Raw genomic sequence first — 18,169 nt, forward strand, 5'->3', positions numbered from 1 at the left:
TATGTTTAATGGATGACAGACTCAACTGTCTTCCACCTCACCCATACTTAGATTTCTTTGTGAATTGTGGGGATATTCCAGACTCTGGGATCTCCTTGAGCTGTTTTTAGAAGTAAAATACTTGAGCTGCATCACCGAAGTCACGAAAGATGTTTGTTCATGAACACTGCAAACCAGAACACTTGCCCCCCTTTAACAAATAGCCTTGGGTTTTCACTGTTTTTTTTAAGACAGGGCCCTTCAACTCTCTTTTGTGAGGCCCAGGCACAGAACACTGCCAGCAGTTGATGACAGTAGTAAAAAAAGCATAATAAGGGATTTCAGGAGTTTATGGGGTGCAGAATGTAGGACTGGTTAAGATTTTTCATTATAACTTGTCACGCTATTGCAGAGTAAGAGATGATAGGGCTTGGGAAGCATGAATGAGGCTGGAAAGCTTGTCCCTATTCAGCTCAGAAGCTGCAGTCCCATCTAGCTCTGGTTTTGGCAGCCGTTTTATCTTTCCTCTCTTTCAGGACTACTTATCTCATCTGACTTACTGTACGGCTGGCACTGCTTATGTGATGGGATCTGTGACTCCCTCTTCTTAGTGCCCATGTCCTGGCCTCACTATCCAAACTCTTTCCAGCTCGCCACTGATATATTCCAGGCTGATTCTCTTCCAGAAAAGCCGTTTGAAGAGCCCTGATGTGCAAGTATGGGAGCATTGTGGAGGTTAGAAAAGGAGAAACAAGAGCTCATGGAGGATAAACAACACAAATAACTGGACCACTAATGCGTTACCACATTGTGGGTCTTTGTAACAGTAGTTGAACTCACTACCCTGTAAAGCCAAGGAAATGAACTTCTAATTCCAAAAGAAAATCAGCTTTGCAGTGTATTCCCACTTCCAGCATGGCTACCCGAGTGCTGCCAGGCTTTCCAACATTGTTCTTTTGTTTCAGTCACAGCAACCACAGCTGACTTGGTCTCCCAGTTTGCAGTTTCTTCCACTGTTAAAAACATATGCAAAAAATGCGGTGTCAAAGCATGCTGAGCTGTGAACTGAAGAGCCTTCTCACCTCTTTGAGAAACACCCTCCTTGCAAACCGTCTGTACCAGCTCACCTCCAGGATGCCAGGGCAGGCTGGGGTGTGGAAAGGGTGGTTTTGCTTTCAGGCGTAACGCGGGTGCTGCCTGTGGGATCCCCACAGAGAGGGGACGCATCTGCCCGCGCTTCAGGGCCTTGGGCTGCTGTCCCTGCACCCCCCAGCAGACCCTGCACCGTGCACGAAGCCAACGAGCCTTGTGCTGGTTTCATATTAGGAGGGATCCGAGCGAACAGGACTAAAAGATAGTTTGAGATGTTTTGAATTTCACAGTTAACGTGTAGCATGACAATCCCCTGGCTGCTGTGGATCACAGAAAAGTCAAGCAAAGGAATACAGCAAGAAAGGAATGAATTTGCCTTTACGTCCTGCTCCCCAAATACATATTGTGAAGACTTGGGGAGTAATTGCTGTGTGCAGCTTGTGCTGCTGTTTCTAAACCACTTAATTGTTCCTGGTTAAATGGGTTTGGAGCTGCTGAAGGACAGATGAATGTGCCCCCATGAATTTAAAACAGGCTTCTGTGTCTCTCGCATGAATTGCAAGAAAGAGATGCAAATCTGCAGTGCTGACTCTTCGTCCATGTCTTGCAGTGTCTCTGTTTCACCTCTTACCTTTGCATCTATCCCGAGGATGCTTTCAGAGGCAGGTTGTTGCAAGCTGCAGTCTGAAACCCAGATGTCATGCTGCATTAGCTTCTCTGCTAGCAAGCAAGAATGCTATATGAACTCCTAGTTCGTATATTTTCACTCCTGTGTCGGGATCGAGTGCCCCTGAATGCTGGGGTCCCTCTCTAATTTTTTTTTTTTATTATTTTTCCAGGGGTTCCACCTAAGAAACATAATCTTGTTAGCTCACAGAAACAATGTGTCTTTATGGTTCACAATAGGTTTCTGCTGCTGCACTGAATGACTGTTGTCGATCCTAGTAACTAATTTTGCCTGTCAGAAATAATCACTCAGTACAGAATTTTAAGAGCTGCCGTTTAAAAAAAATACAACCAATTTCACAGTGTGCATTTAAAAAAAGTCCACGTATCCTTATGTTTCATGTGCTCCATAAACTGTACTGAGCTTCTGCTTTGAAAATAATTTTTCTTGTGACTATGACTTAAGCTGTATTTGCCAATGCATGTGTTTATGTAATGCAGAATTCCATACAAAAATATATGCAAATATATTTGCAAATATATCTGCAAAATTGATGCATTGAACATTCATTTCAGAATAGCTGTTTTGTACAGTCATCTGTAACGACGGCCTTCTCCAGTTCAGGCAGTTGCCATTAGAGGAAAAATATTTAGAGAAGACTTTTATGAATCTCTTTTTCTGGAAGAGTCTCAGTTCTTTGAGGTCTAAGACAGCTAGCGTTTAATCACAAATCTAATCCAAACATTGTCCTTCCTATCCCCTTTACAGTCTGATATCTGAAATTGGTGGATGTATTTTGCCTAGATTTTAAAGAATCTGAAACTGTATGCAGTTGCTCCAAAGCAGCAGCGGTGATGGAGCGTGGCTTTGCTGCGGTTTTGACACGTGCATGAGAGCTGATTTCTGCTGGCTTGCAAACTGTGCCATGGCTGCTTGCAGTGCTAGAACAAGCTAGGCTGGTGGGAATTGTTCAAGAGATGAATTATGGAGGCAAATTTCAATTGGTTATTATGATAAGCAAATAACATGTGCTTAGACAACTATACCAATCACATCAGCTGATCTCCTGTGAGAATATGTGTGCATAATGGAGATGGAGAAGTAGTTGATTTTAGTTATACTCACGTCTGATACTACATGATTTATTCTGACTCTGGACTGGAAAATGGTAAAACATTTTATATAACAACTGTCAAGGAAAATTAGGGCTAAGCTACTTTATTTTTAAACCTCTTGCAATAATTTTTTTTTACGAGTATTTCAGAAAGCCAATACCATTTCCAAATATATTTTTGACCCTTTTATGAATACTGTATTTTAGCTATTAAAGGACTTAAGATAAACAGTAGATGTAAGTAAAAGACAAAATAACATTCTGGGAGCAAAGATGTAGGAGTGGTTCACCTAGGGAAGGAAGAGTAGGTACCGCTGAAGGGAAACCTGGACACTGGTGGGTACAACCATGTAACATGACTGGAAGGTATGTTTGATTTGTATGTGAAGAGGCATCTCATCATTGTGGGGGAAGGTAGATTAGTCAGCTGGTAGCAAAACACCCACTGGAGATGATTGAAGGAGATTAGAATGACAAAGCAAACCTCAGTGGGTTTCAGCCTTCTGCAATAGGTAGGTTTGCACTGCTCCATTTGTCAGTTCCTGCAAAGTTATGTTCATGTTAGCTTTGAACAGACTCCTAGAGACTTTTAGAAAGTAATACTTTGCAGAGCAGACTTAAGGAGGGAATTGTAGATTGCAGAAGTACAGACCAGATAAATAGCTTTGAAGAGGGGACATCAATCAAGGTGGTTAATCATTGTGAGAGGTGCTGGGCTGATTCAGCCTTTAACAGCTTTTTTTCCACAGTGGTAGTCTCACTGACTTAGACTGCATTTGTTTTTTGCTAGAGGATGGTCCTGAGATAAGAAATTTATGGTATTGGGATATTTCTTTATGCATTGATTATGCAAAAGTTAGCACAAATAAAGAAAAAAGCTGAGGGTGAAAAATAAAATGAATCCTGTCTTATAAGTGAAGTTACTCTTTTCTGAAAAAATTTAACTAGTCCCCTTTACACTTCTGACCCAAAACTTTACCTTAATCTAGCTTTTTCCAGTGTGCGCACAAATGTTGTGCAAGTGTTTACTCACTGTGGCAGATTCCAAAATACCTTGAATTTTAAATTGAACTCAGAGCAAACGAAGTGAAACTAAGTGCTACGTCAATTGCCTGGGAAGGCACAGGGAATTTTCTTTGTACCTAAGTATTAATAGGTCTGTGAATTAGTAGATCTCTGTAGGCAAGGAGTTTTTTGTTTTCTTTTGCCAATTTTGAAAAAGTTCGAGAATGAAGGAAAGCAAATGGTATTTTGGCTAAAGACAACATGGAAATTAAATTTCTGATATATTAGTCTTGGGTAAGAGATACTTCCTATCATGGTAGCAATAGATCAAATGCTTCCCTGCATCTAGTTGCCAACATCTGTTTGTGTATTTTATTGATGGCATAGAAATGATGTAAGCAGTAAGCTGTGATCTCTTTCTGCTGGAAGATCAGCTCCATTCTCAGAGCATATTTGTTAAATAGAGTTCTTTCCAGGAGGCTTACAGGTAATAGTGACATTTCATTTGGACTGCAAGCCTCGGTCCATTGCTACTAGAGGTCTACACCCACTGAGGGTGGAGGGACATCCAGTGAGGTGAAAAATGCCAACGTAGCCTCTGTATAGGCAAAGAAGGCCTCTAGTGTTCTACATAGAACACGGGGTACCACAATTCTAAGCGTAAAGTTTGAATTTAACCTGTATTCTGGATAATAATTCAATGATCTGTTTTACCTATTTATGACTTCCAGCCAGGCTTTCTGCACAGGTGATCCAGAGTGAAAAAGGAGTCATATTATCATTTGTGCTACTTGACTTTACAAGGTCATTTATATTTAACTAGCTGAGGTAGAATCACAGAATAGCTGAGGTTGGAAGGGACTTCTGGAGGTCATCTGGTCCAACTGTCCTGCTCAAGCAGGGCCACCGAAAGCGGGCTGCTCAGGTCCATGTCCAGTTGCGTTTCCACACCCTCTCTGGATGATCTGTCCAGAGTTTTTCTATGTTTAGAGGGATCTCACTGTATTTCAGTTTGTGCCCATTGCCTCTTACCCAGTCCCTGGACAGCACTGAGAAGACCCTGGCTCCTTCTTCACTCCCTCCCGTCAGGTATTTATTACACATTGATGGGATGCAACCTGAGCTTTCTTCAGGCTGAACAATCCCAGCTATCACAGTCTCTATTCATAGAGATGTGGTTAATTGGTTTTTTTCAGGGGATGGATTTTTCTTTTCTTTCCTAATGTCTGTCTTGCTGTCTTTTTGTATTAGATGAGATTTTTCTCATAAACTTAGGTTGAATCAAAATAACAAATTGGCTTGAGAGACTGACTGGAAACAATTTTTTTGAAGTTCAATGTAGTCCACATACATAGAGAAAGTAGAGAAGAGGAGCAAGGGAAAACAGGTAATGATCTTTACCCCTTGGCCCCACTAAAGCTGGGAGGTACAGATTTAGCCTAGAAGTCATTTGCCTCAACAAGGCCTAGGATCAGCCTTGGGTCTCAATCCTGAGACTGCTCTGAACGTCAGCATTAATCCATCAAAGCATGCTTTCAGTTTCTTTGGATTTAAATTAGTGAAAGTGGAAATTGAAATGAATGACACAGTAATAGTGGCTGCATCCACAGGGACATGAGTAAGTGTATGCTTTTCTTTTTTTCAGAACGTCAGCCAGCAAGAAGTCTCTCAAGATTGAGTCTTTTTGAGTAAAGAAAAGATAAAATGGCATCAATGTTGCTTAGTCGACAGCTGACCTGTTGCCTGCAGCAAAACTCCAGACTGCTTGTATTTGGTAAGTGGTTTTTTTGTATTTTCTTGCTTTGTATTTGGTGAGCATTCACTTTACGCTAGTGGACAAAATTCCAGTTTGAACACTACTGGATGTTGAATCTTTCAAAACTTGAAGAATATGTTGTTCTGCATCTTAGATAATGATGCAGTTGTAGTCCAGAAGTAGCCCACAAAGGTGCTGTGGGTTTTTTTTTATTCTGCATACAAGAACTCATTTAGTTAATAATGTGCGCTGTAAACATGCTAACTGAAACAAAGCTCTTCAGCCCTTGGAACCCTGCTCTTACTTTCTGATGCTACGTGGTGCAGAGATGAAACAACCATCCATCAAAATCGACCGTTTTTTGTCTTTGTGCTATGTAGCATGACCCTGCCAGTCTTCCCTTTGGAGAGGTTTTGTATGAGTGACATGAAGAGATGGCCCTCACAGGGGATGTGTGTTTCTGCTTGGAGTTAGCTCTAGTGTGAAATAGAAACCTACCACATGGCATCAAACTACTTTCTCCTACATGTATAATGGCAAGTTCTTGCTTGGCCCCAGCTTGTAATGTGGCACTGTGTATGTCTATATTAAACCTGCAATATCTGTGAAATGCATATAAAAAATAAATTTCTGTTGGCTTTGTTGGACAAATCAGTGTAGAATCTAAGATCTGCCATCCATTTTGTGTGCTGTTACACTGAATACAGTATGGCTGAACGGCTTCTGTGACCGAGTAAATATTAATGTTTCTTTTCTCCTCCAGCCCTTCTTCTGCAGTGCCATTGTGCTCCTTCTGCCACTGCCAGGCAAACACAGAATGCTTCCATTTGCTCAGAAACTTAAGCATGATTGATTTCCTTTTAAATAATACACTTTGGGGAGTAGCTGACCTTTGGCTAAAGAACACAAAGTCAGGTCTTGTAACTATTGGAAAAGTATTAGGTCAGTGTTTCAGTACAGGATGCACTTCTATTTATGGGAGTGACGCACTGATTATCTGCGCTGTGCAAGAGCAGTGATGGTTTGGTCGATAGTGGACAATGGAAAGTGCTTGCAGCAACCAGGCCTTCGTTAGTTGTCAGTCCTTTGAGCTAATCTGTCATCTCAGTATCACTTAATGCTCCCTGTCCCTCCCAGTGTCTTGCACACTCCTATGCTGCTTCCCAACCACAAAGACAAATATATTGCAGTTGTGCAAGATACTTGAGGTCACTGGAGAGCAGATGCACTAACTCGTTCTTCCTTTCTCACCGTTGCAATGAGAGGGTGTAGATCTTCAACAAGAAAGGAAAGCAACTCCAGGCTCCATTAATCCATCCTTGCTTTCAGGAAACTTGTAAGTGGGAAAACCTGCTAAACTATTGCAGCAAAGAATAGAGGGTCCCAGCTGCAGGTTGTGTAACAGACCTGTGGCCTTTGGGACTGAATGCTTCGTGTGTCTGTCCGGAGATTAGAAAAGATGGAGCAAGAGGAGAACCCTTCACTAGAAGAAACTGGCAGTATTTTAGCCTGCAACATTCCTGGCTGACAGAATAGACAGAAGACTGACACTTGTAGCAAAAATCAGAGCTTCAGGCCATTTTCCTGGTGAGTCCCAGTTAAGGTTGCAGTGCTGCTGGTCTCTGCGGGCTTTTAGGGAAATGCTGAGGGCAGCGTCCAGGAGCTCTCTGCTCCAGAGTGCTTTCCTCCAAGGTATTTTTGAGCACTCAAGTTCGGAGCTTTACAGACTAAAAAAGAGACTTGTACATTACTCCCACAAAAATCCTGTGGTGCCATTTGGTCTGTTAATTTCTTTCTGTGGGTACTGAAATGACAGGGTTTGCAAAGGGGGGATGGAGGTGGAGAGGAGGAGAGAATAGATTGCCTCTTGGTAGAAGTCTCTACGTTTGTGGGCTGTCATGTTTCAGTTGAGCGTGTGCATTAAGCACAATAATCCTGTTCAGCTTGAATCTATGATAAATTTGTTTACAGAAAGAGATTTTTTCATCCTTGATTATTTCTGATTTTTAAAGCAAATGTGGGAGTTAGCATTGTGCTGGCCCTGAGCATGAAATAAGCTGGTTACTGACAAAAAAGGGGCATGTGGAAAGGAAGGATGTTGGCAAGTTTGCAGTTGCTGCAGCAAAGAATTACATGCACGTTCACTGTTGTAAAATACGTGGGAACAAAGGCAACTAAGCTTTATATGAATCAAAATATTTCTAGGAACCTTTTCTCTAGTTGTATGTGGGGGCTAGTGTTTAATTCTAATTAAGATGGATTTTAGGCCCTCAATCTTTTAAGGAACTTGGGACAAGAGATAAGCATCTGGTTGGAGAATTGTTTTTACTTAACCACTGCTTGTAGTGTTCTCATTACTAACAGTGCTAGTCTGTGGCAAGCTAACTAGAAAGGGAAAATGAAAATAATATAAGCTCATCAAAATGCAAAAGTTAAGCAAAACATATGAAAGTAATATGCAACTTAAATCTTCCCCAAAAATGTGAACCCTGAAAGTATTTGAAGTCCTTACACCTTCCTTAAAGATAAGCATTAATCAGGTATGGTTTTATTTTCCCTATGTATTTGATCTACTTGATAGTTTGGCCTTGAAGATAAAGTTCACTACAATTTGAAGGGTGGCGGAAGAATGACAGTAGCCTGAGTAGGTAGCCTAATCTTTTTTTTACGAAGACTCATGCGTAGCGCTGTCAGGATGGTAATGGCCAGGCAAATCCAGGAGAGGCAACTCGTGTTGGAGAAATGACAACGTACCTCGGTGTTGTGTCTTACCTGAATTGAGTTCTGTTGCTACTGTCATCCCAGTGTGCTGCAAGGTGATCACAACTGATAGTCTGAACGTAAATACTTATTCTGCTTCTGCGAGCTCTGGTTTTATCAGCTGTGCCAATGTAGTAGGAAAGCTGTTCCATTTCCATGCTTCGGAGGCAGATGAAGGTGCAGTTCGTTGTTAGCTGGTAGGGTAGTACCATAATTATGAGAACAGGCTGGGACTCCAGAGATGTGGGTTCAGTTTCCTACTGATAACCCTAAGGGGTTGAATTTGTCTTTGAATCTTGAACTGGACAGCTTGCCGAAAGGTCAGTCTTCTGCCTTAAGGTAGCATCAATTTCTTTTAGTCCATGCTCATCCCCTTCTAGGATGCTGACCTGTTCTTAAAGGCCCCTAGCAGTGCAGCTTCTGCAGCTTCCCTAGGCAATCTGTTGTATTGCTGAACTGACCGTACCTTTAAAACTTTTTTCTAATGTTTAACCTAAGTTTCAAAACAGGAAAAAAAATCAGATCCTTACTATTTGCCCTGCCCTCAAAGGATCTGGAAGCTGGAATGTTTATTATTTCTTTGCAGCAGCCTTTTATGTATTTGAAACCTATTATATCCCCCAAGACCTCATGCTTTTTTCTCAAATGGTCTAAATACTGTTTCAGTCTCTCCTTGTAGGTCCAGTTTTTTTCCTCCAGATTCTCTGCAGTTTTATTGCAGTGCCCTAAATGGACTAACTACAATTGAGGCTGTACCTCACCTATCTCAGTCTGTTTTCTATCTCTCTACAGAGGATAATAGTGTTTTATCTCACAGGTGTGCTGCAGTAAAGTTTGAGAGGTGTCCGTATTAATTATTGACTTGTCTCCATCACAGTTACCAGAAAGAGGCTGGAAAGCCATGAGAAAGATTTACTCTCAGTCCTACTTTTGTCTCCAGTCTCCTTGCTAAGACTTTCTACTTTTTTTAGTTCAGTTTGTACATTAGGAGCTTCCCTAGGAAATCAGAGAGAACAACCTGGATATGTGTGAGGGATGTGTGTGAGAAGCAAGGATCAATTCCCTTCCCTGCATTGTAGAGAACACAGACTTGAGGTCACCTTCAGCTGATGCCCTGGGAACTGGCCATTGGCTCTCGAGTGCGACATCTCCCGCTGGACTGAGGAACCTTTACTTTTCAGTCTGACCAAACGTTACCACAAAAAGCTGATATATATAAAAATCTTTGTCTTAAAACCTGTTGTTGGAAGGAGGCTCTGCTACGAGGCTAAGCTTGGACTTCAGGTCTCAGTTGCTTGAATGAATGCAAGGCATTTGATGTTCCTACCTAATTTTCTTGTTCTTTCTGTGCCACAAAGGGTGGCTGTGGCAATGCTGGCTGAGTTTTCCCACCTGGGCCTTCCTTGTGGCTCTTCATTTCTAGAGGTGTCCTGATGAGCTCTCATGGCTGTTAACTCTGGTCTGTTGTGCTGCAAGTGAGGAAGGATGTTACGACTGATTCAGATCACAAGAAAACCAGCAGTTGGATGCTCCTGTAACTCTGCTGAAGAGTTGATTTGGGATTATGCTGTGATCGGGAGGGGGAACTTTACTTACTCTTTCTTACAGGAGCTTCCACTTCTGTATGGCCTGTTTGGTATCGGATTTTTTTCTTCGTCTTTGGAGAATCCTGTTCCAATAAAATCTCCAGTGTGTATGTGGGAGTACTGAAACACAGACAATCTCATGTGGAAGAGCTTCTGATCTTAGAGCGTAAGCACTCTGTAAATAGAAAGCTCAGTTTTCACAATATTATGCAATAGCGATGTTCGTTTTCCAAACATCTCTAGCTAGCCTGGCCTTTTGCCATTTCGTTTCAAGATCTGTTAGTAACAGATTCTACTTCCAGCACCTAAAAGAGGACTTGGGGGAAATCGCAGTCCTCCTACTTTTGGCTGTCAGGGCCTCCACGCTCTAAAAATTCTGTCTGGAAGGTGATTTGATAGACACGATGGAGTGGAAGTTAAAGGCATGCAAGGGAGATTGCGTTCCTGCACTTGCAGAGGGCAGCGGTGCTATGGCACATGTAATGTACCTCCTTGAGGACTGGAGAGCATTCACTTTATACTCTTTCACAGCAAAACACTTGCATTTGAGAGATCTGGTATGCCAGCATTTATTTTCACTTATCTTCTTTTCTTTTTTTTCCTTGGAGTAGTTCCTTCTCTAATTACACTGATGTAATTTCAGTGCCTCCACTGGAGTTTCTCCCAGGTAATATCCAGTTGTTGTACACTCAGGAACTGTGTTTGTGTGAGTTTTATTTGTGGTCAAACACATCAGAGGTTTAAGCACTTTCTTTCTAGCCTTGTGTTGAACCTAGCTCTTGCTAGCAGAGATCACTCCTTAGCACAGAGACCTGCTAACAGTAGTGCTGTTTGTGAATACCAACATCGCAAAACGTTAGAAGGGTGTACTTATGTTAATTATGTTGCTATAGCAATGTGGTACTTTTTTAAAAATTGCTGAGTGAGACACCTGGTGAGTGATGAGGGTAGCATGGAAAAGAGAAGTTGGAAAATGAGCTTTTCTGTCTGCTAGCAAATTTTGACATCCTGTTAGATGAAAAGGAAGGATGTGATAATTTGCTGATGTTACTCAAGTGTTTAGAAAGATGGGGTGTGTTGCATAGAGCTTTGAGAAGAAGCTTCTTTGCAAGAAGCAACAAAAGTAGAATTTAACTTATCGTACCCAACGTCTTTAAATGGCATGGGTAGAAAATTCTCTGCAAATCATTCAGCTGATGTGCTCTCTGATAATTAGGTTCACTAACAGTACATGTGTTTGGTTTTTGACTTTTGCCATGATGTGAAGGGACAGCTTTGTTTACCAAGGAAAAAAGGGTACTGTTCTTGGTCATATTAGCTACATGTAATTTAAGAGCTTTCCTAATGCTGCTTCAGAGACAGACACTTTGCTCTAGCCCATTCCCTCTACACACTTTTAAGATGAGAACTGAGGTCATGTCATATGGTCCTGTTCTTAAGTTAAGCTAACATAACACAAGAAACGCTTTTTCTATTGCAGTTTGATCATAGACCTCAACAGAAAGTCAGTGGACTGACTTGGTCCATTGGCTCAAGAGCATAACTTTAATGAAACATCTAGGTACATATAAGTTACAGTGCAATATGAATTTAAGAATATTAACATAAAATTATATTGTTTAAAAAAATAAATCTGTGAGGCTGTTTAGGCCAATATTGGTTTTTTTGTTGAGCTTCCATCTTTTCTTTTGAAGAAATTTTAAAATAAAAAAGCCACACAGGCATCAGGCTGCCTCCATGGAGGAATTAGAGCAGTACAGGTACATCAGTATCAACAGTGACAGGTTATCATGTGCATGTGCTGTTAGTCCATCAGTGACGCAGTCATAATAAACATACACACTGTGGAGATTTGTTGGAGGGTTTCAGCTCCCCCATTTGGGGAAATACTGTTCTCACTTGACCTTTGTGGCATTTTCTGTATTCTAGATCTTTTATTACAAAGGTAATGCTGTTAGTTCACTGAAGGACCAGCCACCAGGGATTCTTAATTCTTGAAAATACCTTGCTCAGACATAATGAGAATCTCAGTTTTTATCTGTCCCACCTCTACTGTCCTTTGGAGAGGCAAAGTACAGTCAGTGTTCAAAACCAAGACCTGACGTGCAAATGTCTAAACTCGTAAGTATCAAAGTGGAGTAGCCTGAGTTACAGGGTGACTTCAGGGTTTCTATTGCAGGGTAAGCTGATATTAAAAAGTCAAACAGGAATAATTTGGGCTAAGTTGTAAAGTACATTGAGTACCTTCAAGCCAGAAATGCCAGCTGAGCAGAGCATGCTGTAGTTTACCAGGGGATGAAACTACAGCGAGCGATCTGATTTACTTGCATTTACTTGCATCGTGAGGAGAACGCGATGCTGATGCTTGGGGTAGGGGGAAGCAAGAGAGACAGCACGGTCTCTGGGTTGAAATCCTCTTCCAGGCAAAACAAAGCAAGCATTGATGCGGCCGTCTGTCACACAGTGTCCAAGTGCTTGGAAAAGCCTTTGCGGGAGAGCGAGCCGCCTCCCGGAGCTGTGCTCTGTGCGCCTGGGAGCAGGAGGCAGCACCGTGCCCTGCGGGTGCTGGGGGCCTGGAGGACAAAGCGTTGCAGAGTGTCCAGCACAAGGGATGCCAGAAAGCTGGTGAGTCTTTCTGTAGGGGGTGGCCAGACCGTCTTTCACCAGGGCTCTGACATTGGCGCCTTTTGAGAGCAGTCTGAGCTCCAAGTTTTGCCCGTTCGATAAAGGCAGCCTCTGAGACTGTAACGAAACGGGCCGTCTGACGGTGAGCAGTGCTGTGGCAAACCTCTCTCTTAAATTCTGCAGCGTTAAGCAGAGCGCGAGTCCGTAGCGAGTGAAAGCTGCTGTGCTTCCTTTCGTTTCATTTTATGAGTGTTTGGACAGGTCCCTGGGCACTGAGGTAGCATTAGACTTCATAAGTCTTCAGCCATGTGGCAATAAGACTGTTTTCTTGCTGTTAAGATGCTCTTACATGTAAAGAGCTCTCCTCACCTGAGTACCAGTGACTTGCACAACCTGCGTGTGCCAATACAAGTCACACAGAGACTGAGCTTTTTGCAGGAGCCGGCCATTTAGACTGTCATTAAAATTTCTGATCAGAGTCCCAATTTACTTGAATAAGAGTAGGGGAAGAAAAAAAAGAGTTAAAAGAGGGTAAGCAGGGTGACCATGTTTGTGTTCTTAAAATTTGGGTTGTTTCATTTATTTTTAACCAACCCTGTGAACAAGTATGCATATCTGATGAGTAGTGACGTGGGCTATTTGGAATAAATCTGTTGACCTTGCTAGAAATTCTGTGAGTCTGTGCCAATCATTTATGTTATACTCTCAAAGGGAGAAGAGCTTCATTAAAAAAATAAAAAGTTTGAAGATTAACTCCACTTTGGTTTTAGCTTTTGCTATCAAAGGCTTTTTTTAGTATTTTGAGGGTTTGGGTTTTGAGGGTTTTGTTCTAGCCTGTATTCTTCATCCTCTACCTAAGGGGAAGAACCCCACACACACTTTTCAAAATCCTATGATCTGGTAACACAGGGCATTTTCACTTTATTTATGGCAAGCTGTTCCTTCAAATTCAAACCATAGTGTTTGCCTGAGCTAGGTGGTGGAACAACTCTTTGACAAGCGTAAGGATCAATAATAAATCGGTATAGCTGCCATTATACTGGTGTTAGTAAAATGAGATACTCTGTGGGCTCCTGAAAACAAGTATGTAAAATTAAATTTGTATTAGTGAATCAGCCTAGAAATCACTTGCTTGTAGAGCGTGATGACGTGTAGCATGCTTTAGGAGGTAACAAGAAAATGAAGGGAAACCTGTCATTTGTGTTGCTCATTTTTTAGATGGTTTTGGTTTGGAGACTTATTGAAAATTATGATGGTTTGGATAAGCTGCTCCTGAAGCTGTTGTTTAAAAAATGTAATGTCTCACAAATTGACCAACGTTACTAATTTGATAAAAATGATCTTTAAATAAACTCTTCTTCTGGGAAGACCTGTATGTTTTAGTTTCACTTGACCAATCTTTGCTGTGTATGAAAACCTGTCTGTTGATGGACACGAGCTATGCCAGTGTGAATTAGTGCAGCACTGCACAGCAAAGTACTTTTCGCTTTTAATCACTCATCTGTGCCCTTAGCAAATATCTAGTTCAACATACCTATGCAAAAGAGGCTGTGGCATAAACAGTTGCAAAAAGATGATGATGATGATGATCTATGAAGCAGGGTGACCAATTTTGGTCTTTGTTTGTTACACAGCCTGGCTGATGGAAGCAACCTCCTCTTGTCTTGTGATGTTAAACAAGTTAGGACAACAGTAAAATATTCTCTAAATGAATTCCCTGTTGTACAGCTCTGTAAATATGTGTTTTCATAGGGGAGGCTGTGCCCTTTGCAATATCCACAACAGAACTTTCTTAGAGAAATAATAACATTTGTGTTTAATTTAGAATCCTCATCTATTGAAATACTTCACAGATTGTCCTTTAGGGAAGTGAAAGAGAGAAAATGTTATCCACACCTCACAGGTGATGGCCGGGAAATCTTTGACTTGGTCTCCGTTGTAGAGCCTGGCAGTCAGGCATCTTGCATGCTTGCAGGAGCGGCTTGGTTGTTAACAGATGAGGAAATCTTTAGTGATTGTCCAAACAAGTGCATTTTTATGAGAACTCGGTTAAAAAGACGAAGGCAGTGTGCCTGTGTAAGCTGCTGCTGCGGATGGGAGGACCCTGGCAGATGGATGGAGGGGATGTGGTGGCACAGGGTCTCTGGCAGCAGAGCACCAGGCAGGGCTGGGGGGGAGGAGGAGGAGGAGGAGGAGGAGGAGCAGGCATGCAGGTTTACAGTTCACCTGTCTTACATTCGCAGCTGTGTCAAACAATTCCCAGTACGCTGCTGGGCCATATCTTTCCTGTTACTGCTGACTACCAAAATGTCCTATATATTCTGTGATTCTCTCGGTGCTTTCCCCATTATCATATCAAGTAGCACCTAGAGCCTGGGAGGAGGGACAGAAGAGGGCACAGGAGAAGGAGAAATGTTTGCCGCTGGTTTGCTGTGATCTCCATTGGGGAAGGAGCAGGGTGCACAAAAGGGTTAGTTTGGTCTCTTTTCCCCTTTTAGACTTCATAGTGTGTCTACTAAATCTGCAGCTTTATTGGCTATGAATTGTGTAGCTTTTGATCTTTTATATGCAGTAGCTTTTTTTTTTTCCAGTGGAGCAGTTGTCATGCTGTCTCCAATTTACATGAATGCTAAACAAAATGACACAAAAATGAAGTGGTGTTGCTGAAATGAAACCTATTAATAGCTTTGCAGAGAGGCACTGACGCATATCAGATATAAGGACTTGGAATGAAAGCTGAGGAGAATAATCATCTTTGCAGACTAAGTTTTCGCAAAACGAGCAGTGAATTTAAGTGCTCAGTTAGAGAGGGCTGCAATTTTTCAGATAAAGTTTCTCAAAATCAGGCTTGCTTGAGACATCTCAACTTGTGCTGACACAAACTGAGGCAAACTCTCAAATCACTGTTGGGCATTTTGGCCAAATGGCTGTATTCAAAACACTGCCAAACAGTATCATATTATACCATAGTATACCTCCTTGATAAATATTTGTTTTATTTGACAACTGTTGTTTCCAAACAAAAAAACATTTTTGGTGCATTTCTGAAACAAAACTCTGGCAGTGAGAGGTGGTTACGGATGGAAGCACAAGAGGGGCTTCCCAGCGGCAGTGCTGCACCCTGATACTTTTTGTGCGCGTGGGTGCTGGCCTCCCCATGCGTCTCCCTTTCTGGAACTTTGCTGGATTGGGGTGTGTTGTATCATTTTAGCATCTGGCAGTGCTACCCTGGTGTAGGGCAATGCTGGTGAATGGTAACTTTAAACTGTGCTGCCGTGCTGCTCCGAATCCCCCCAGGCAAGAGCTGACTTCAGTGGCCAGCGAGGCACTCTGAACTGCAGCTTGGCTTTCCACTAATGAGAAGGAGAGCGAAGGATCTTCATTTGGGCTATCCAAATTGCACCAACTTAAAAATGTCTATCACAGGCTAAAATAAGTTATGCCCTCGTCTTTTGGGTGTTGATCTGTTTCAAGCGTGATACCCCTAGGTTAAGCGTATTAAGATTAATTTGTTGTTGATATTGTGCTGGGTAAAGGCTTGCAGGTGCTCCATGACAAAAACGTAATTGTTAAAAACTAGTTTGGTTCAACAGTTTAACCACAGTGTACAGAGCAAGCTCATAGTCTCTTGCTGGTCACCTTGGTAAAGTTCTTGAGTCTGTACTTCCTTTGTTGCAAATGTACAATTCCCATATTATTCTGTAATCCCTCTAATGGAATACATACATATTTGGAATATACACTTACCAGAACTGTCTCTGTCATACAAAGTATGCCTAAACCCTGTATTTTGAAACAGTTACTTTAGATAATGGAAGCAGAGCCTGTTACTGATGAAGCACAGGAGATTTTTGCCTTTTGGTTTCCTTAAGATGTCAAGTTTATTATGATTCCCCAATTACACTTGTGGATAAAGAACAGCAAGGTCAGAGGCAGGATCAGAGGAAAACCTGTCACTGTTTTTTGACCCAGAATTCAGAGATGCACTGCAAGATGCTGGATTCATGTGAGATTTTTAATTTATTTTAAACACAGCCATTTACCTTTCTGAGACAAATCTTTCCCAAATGGTGTTCTTTGAGTGGTTGCAGAACGTCACAATGGTTTTTACCTGTGGACTCTATCAGGCTTTTCAGTTATTACTTATAGTGAACAAAACCATCTCTGCACAGGAGCGGGGAATTTATGGCAAAGGCTTGCTTAAGGCGTAATGGACAGACTCAGCAACAGAGGTGGAAGGATGTGCACTTAGTCCTCCTGTCCTTTATAGTAAGATTTGCCTCTGTTTCTTTAGGGTTGCCTTGTCATTTCACTTGATTTTTAAATTTTTTTTAAAGCCATCTCATTGGTATTAGTTTTATTTAATACTTGTCAAAGATGAGATACTTAGTTCACTTCAGACAGTGCAATGTAATTGGTCTCATCTGTCAAGTGTTCTCGGTCAGGTAAGGTATGCATATTTATTCTGAGAGGAGAGCACAGAAAATATGGTCTGTACTCAGGTTTGCATGATTTCTTACAGGACATAGATATATCAGTCAAGCTGCAGCTAAAATTGATGTGGATTTTGATTATGATGGACCTCTAATGAAGACAGAAGTTCCTGGACCACGATCTAGAGTAAGTTCCCAAAGCATAGTAGCTTGTATTTTTTTTTCTTTAGCTGTGTTTAACTTGCTAAAAACCAAATTTCATTCCAAAGCTTAAATCTGATACGAATAAACAGTCCATGCCCACTTTTATCAAGATGCTGAGAATGAAAAGCTCATGAATGAAATGCCCCTCTCTGAGAGAGAGATCTGAATCTCAACTGCCAACTTCCTGTGTGAAGTAATTGAAAGCAAAAGAGCATCATTTTGATGAAACATCTCACCAGACTTGGTTACTTGTGCTGCTGGTGAAACAGAAACTTAGTTGGCTTTTTATGATGCGAAATAATGCTTTGGTTTTGAAATGAAGCAAGAGTTTCACTTTGCTGGGCATTGTTTTACTCTGGCAGAGTCAATATTTATGTGTGTGGTGTGTTTTGCGGGGGTGGAGGGGTGGTGGTGGTTTTTTGTTTTTTGTTTGTTTTTTTTTTCAAAAAAGGAAACTGTCTTTCTAGAACCAGTGTGCCAGTATCCCTTCTGTGTGTCTCTGGCTTCTCTTATTTTCTGATTTCTCTCTTGTTTTCTCAGTTCAATGGATCAATACAGAAGAGGCAGCTTTCTCTTTTTGGAGATTTACAATTAAACTGTGTTTGCAGCCCATGTAGCTCTGCATGCCACAGTTAATAGTTTTGACTGTAATATTTGCAAGATGCATTATGAAAGTTAATGTGGCAAGTAGAGTTGCCTGGTAAGCATATAAGAGTGCAAGTTTTGCATATGATTTATGTGATCATAAAAAAGAAACATATGTTCTTCTTCAGTATTTGGTAATTACATACCTGAGACTCTTTGATGTTCCTTTTTCTCCAGGAATTAATGAAGCAGCTGAATGGCATTCAGGTAATTTGTCAAGTTTTCTGAATTTGGGGGGTGTTAATACTGTGATTTCAGAACTTATTTTAAAATCCTGTTTTGTATGTTTACTTCCATACAAAA

General features: G+C 41.4%; 1 protein-coding gene across 4 annotated transcripts in view; it reads left to right on the plus strand.

Moving 5' to 3' along the window:
- Window positions 1-18,169, plus strand: part of ABAT (4-aminobutyrate aminotransferase) — a 63,374-nt gene that overhangs the window by 22,091 nt on the left and 23,114 nt on the right. For all 4 annotated transcript variants that reach the window (XM_049791549.1, XM_049791546.1, XM_049791548.1 and 1 more), the window contains exons 2-4: window positions 5,503-5,631; window positions 17,107-17,204; window positions 18,044-18,073. In XM_049791549.1, the coding sequence (XP_049647506.1) occupies window positions 5,562-5,631; window positions 17,107-17,204; window positions 18,044-18,073 (198 nt within the window). In that variant the 5' untranslated portion in view covers window positions 5,503-5,561. The remainder of the gene's footprint in view (window positions 1-5,502; window positions 5,632-17,106; window positions 17,205-18,043; window positions 18,074-18,169) is intronic.

Source organism: Accipiter gentilis, chromosome 33 (assembly GCF_929443795.1).
Source record: "Accipiter gentilis chromosome 33, bAccGen1.1, whole genome shotgun sequence".
NCBI classification, from domain to species: Eukaryota; Metazoa; Chordata; class Aves; order Accipitriformes; family Accipitridae; genus Astur; species Astur gentilis.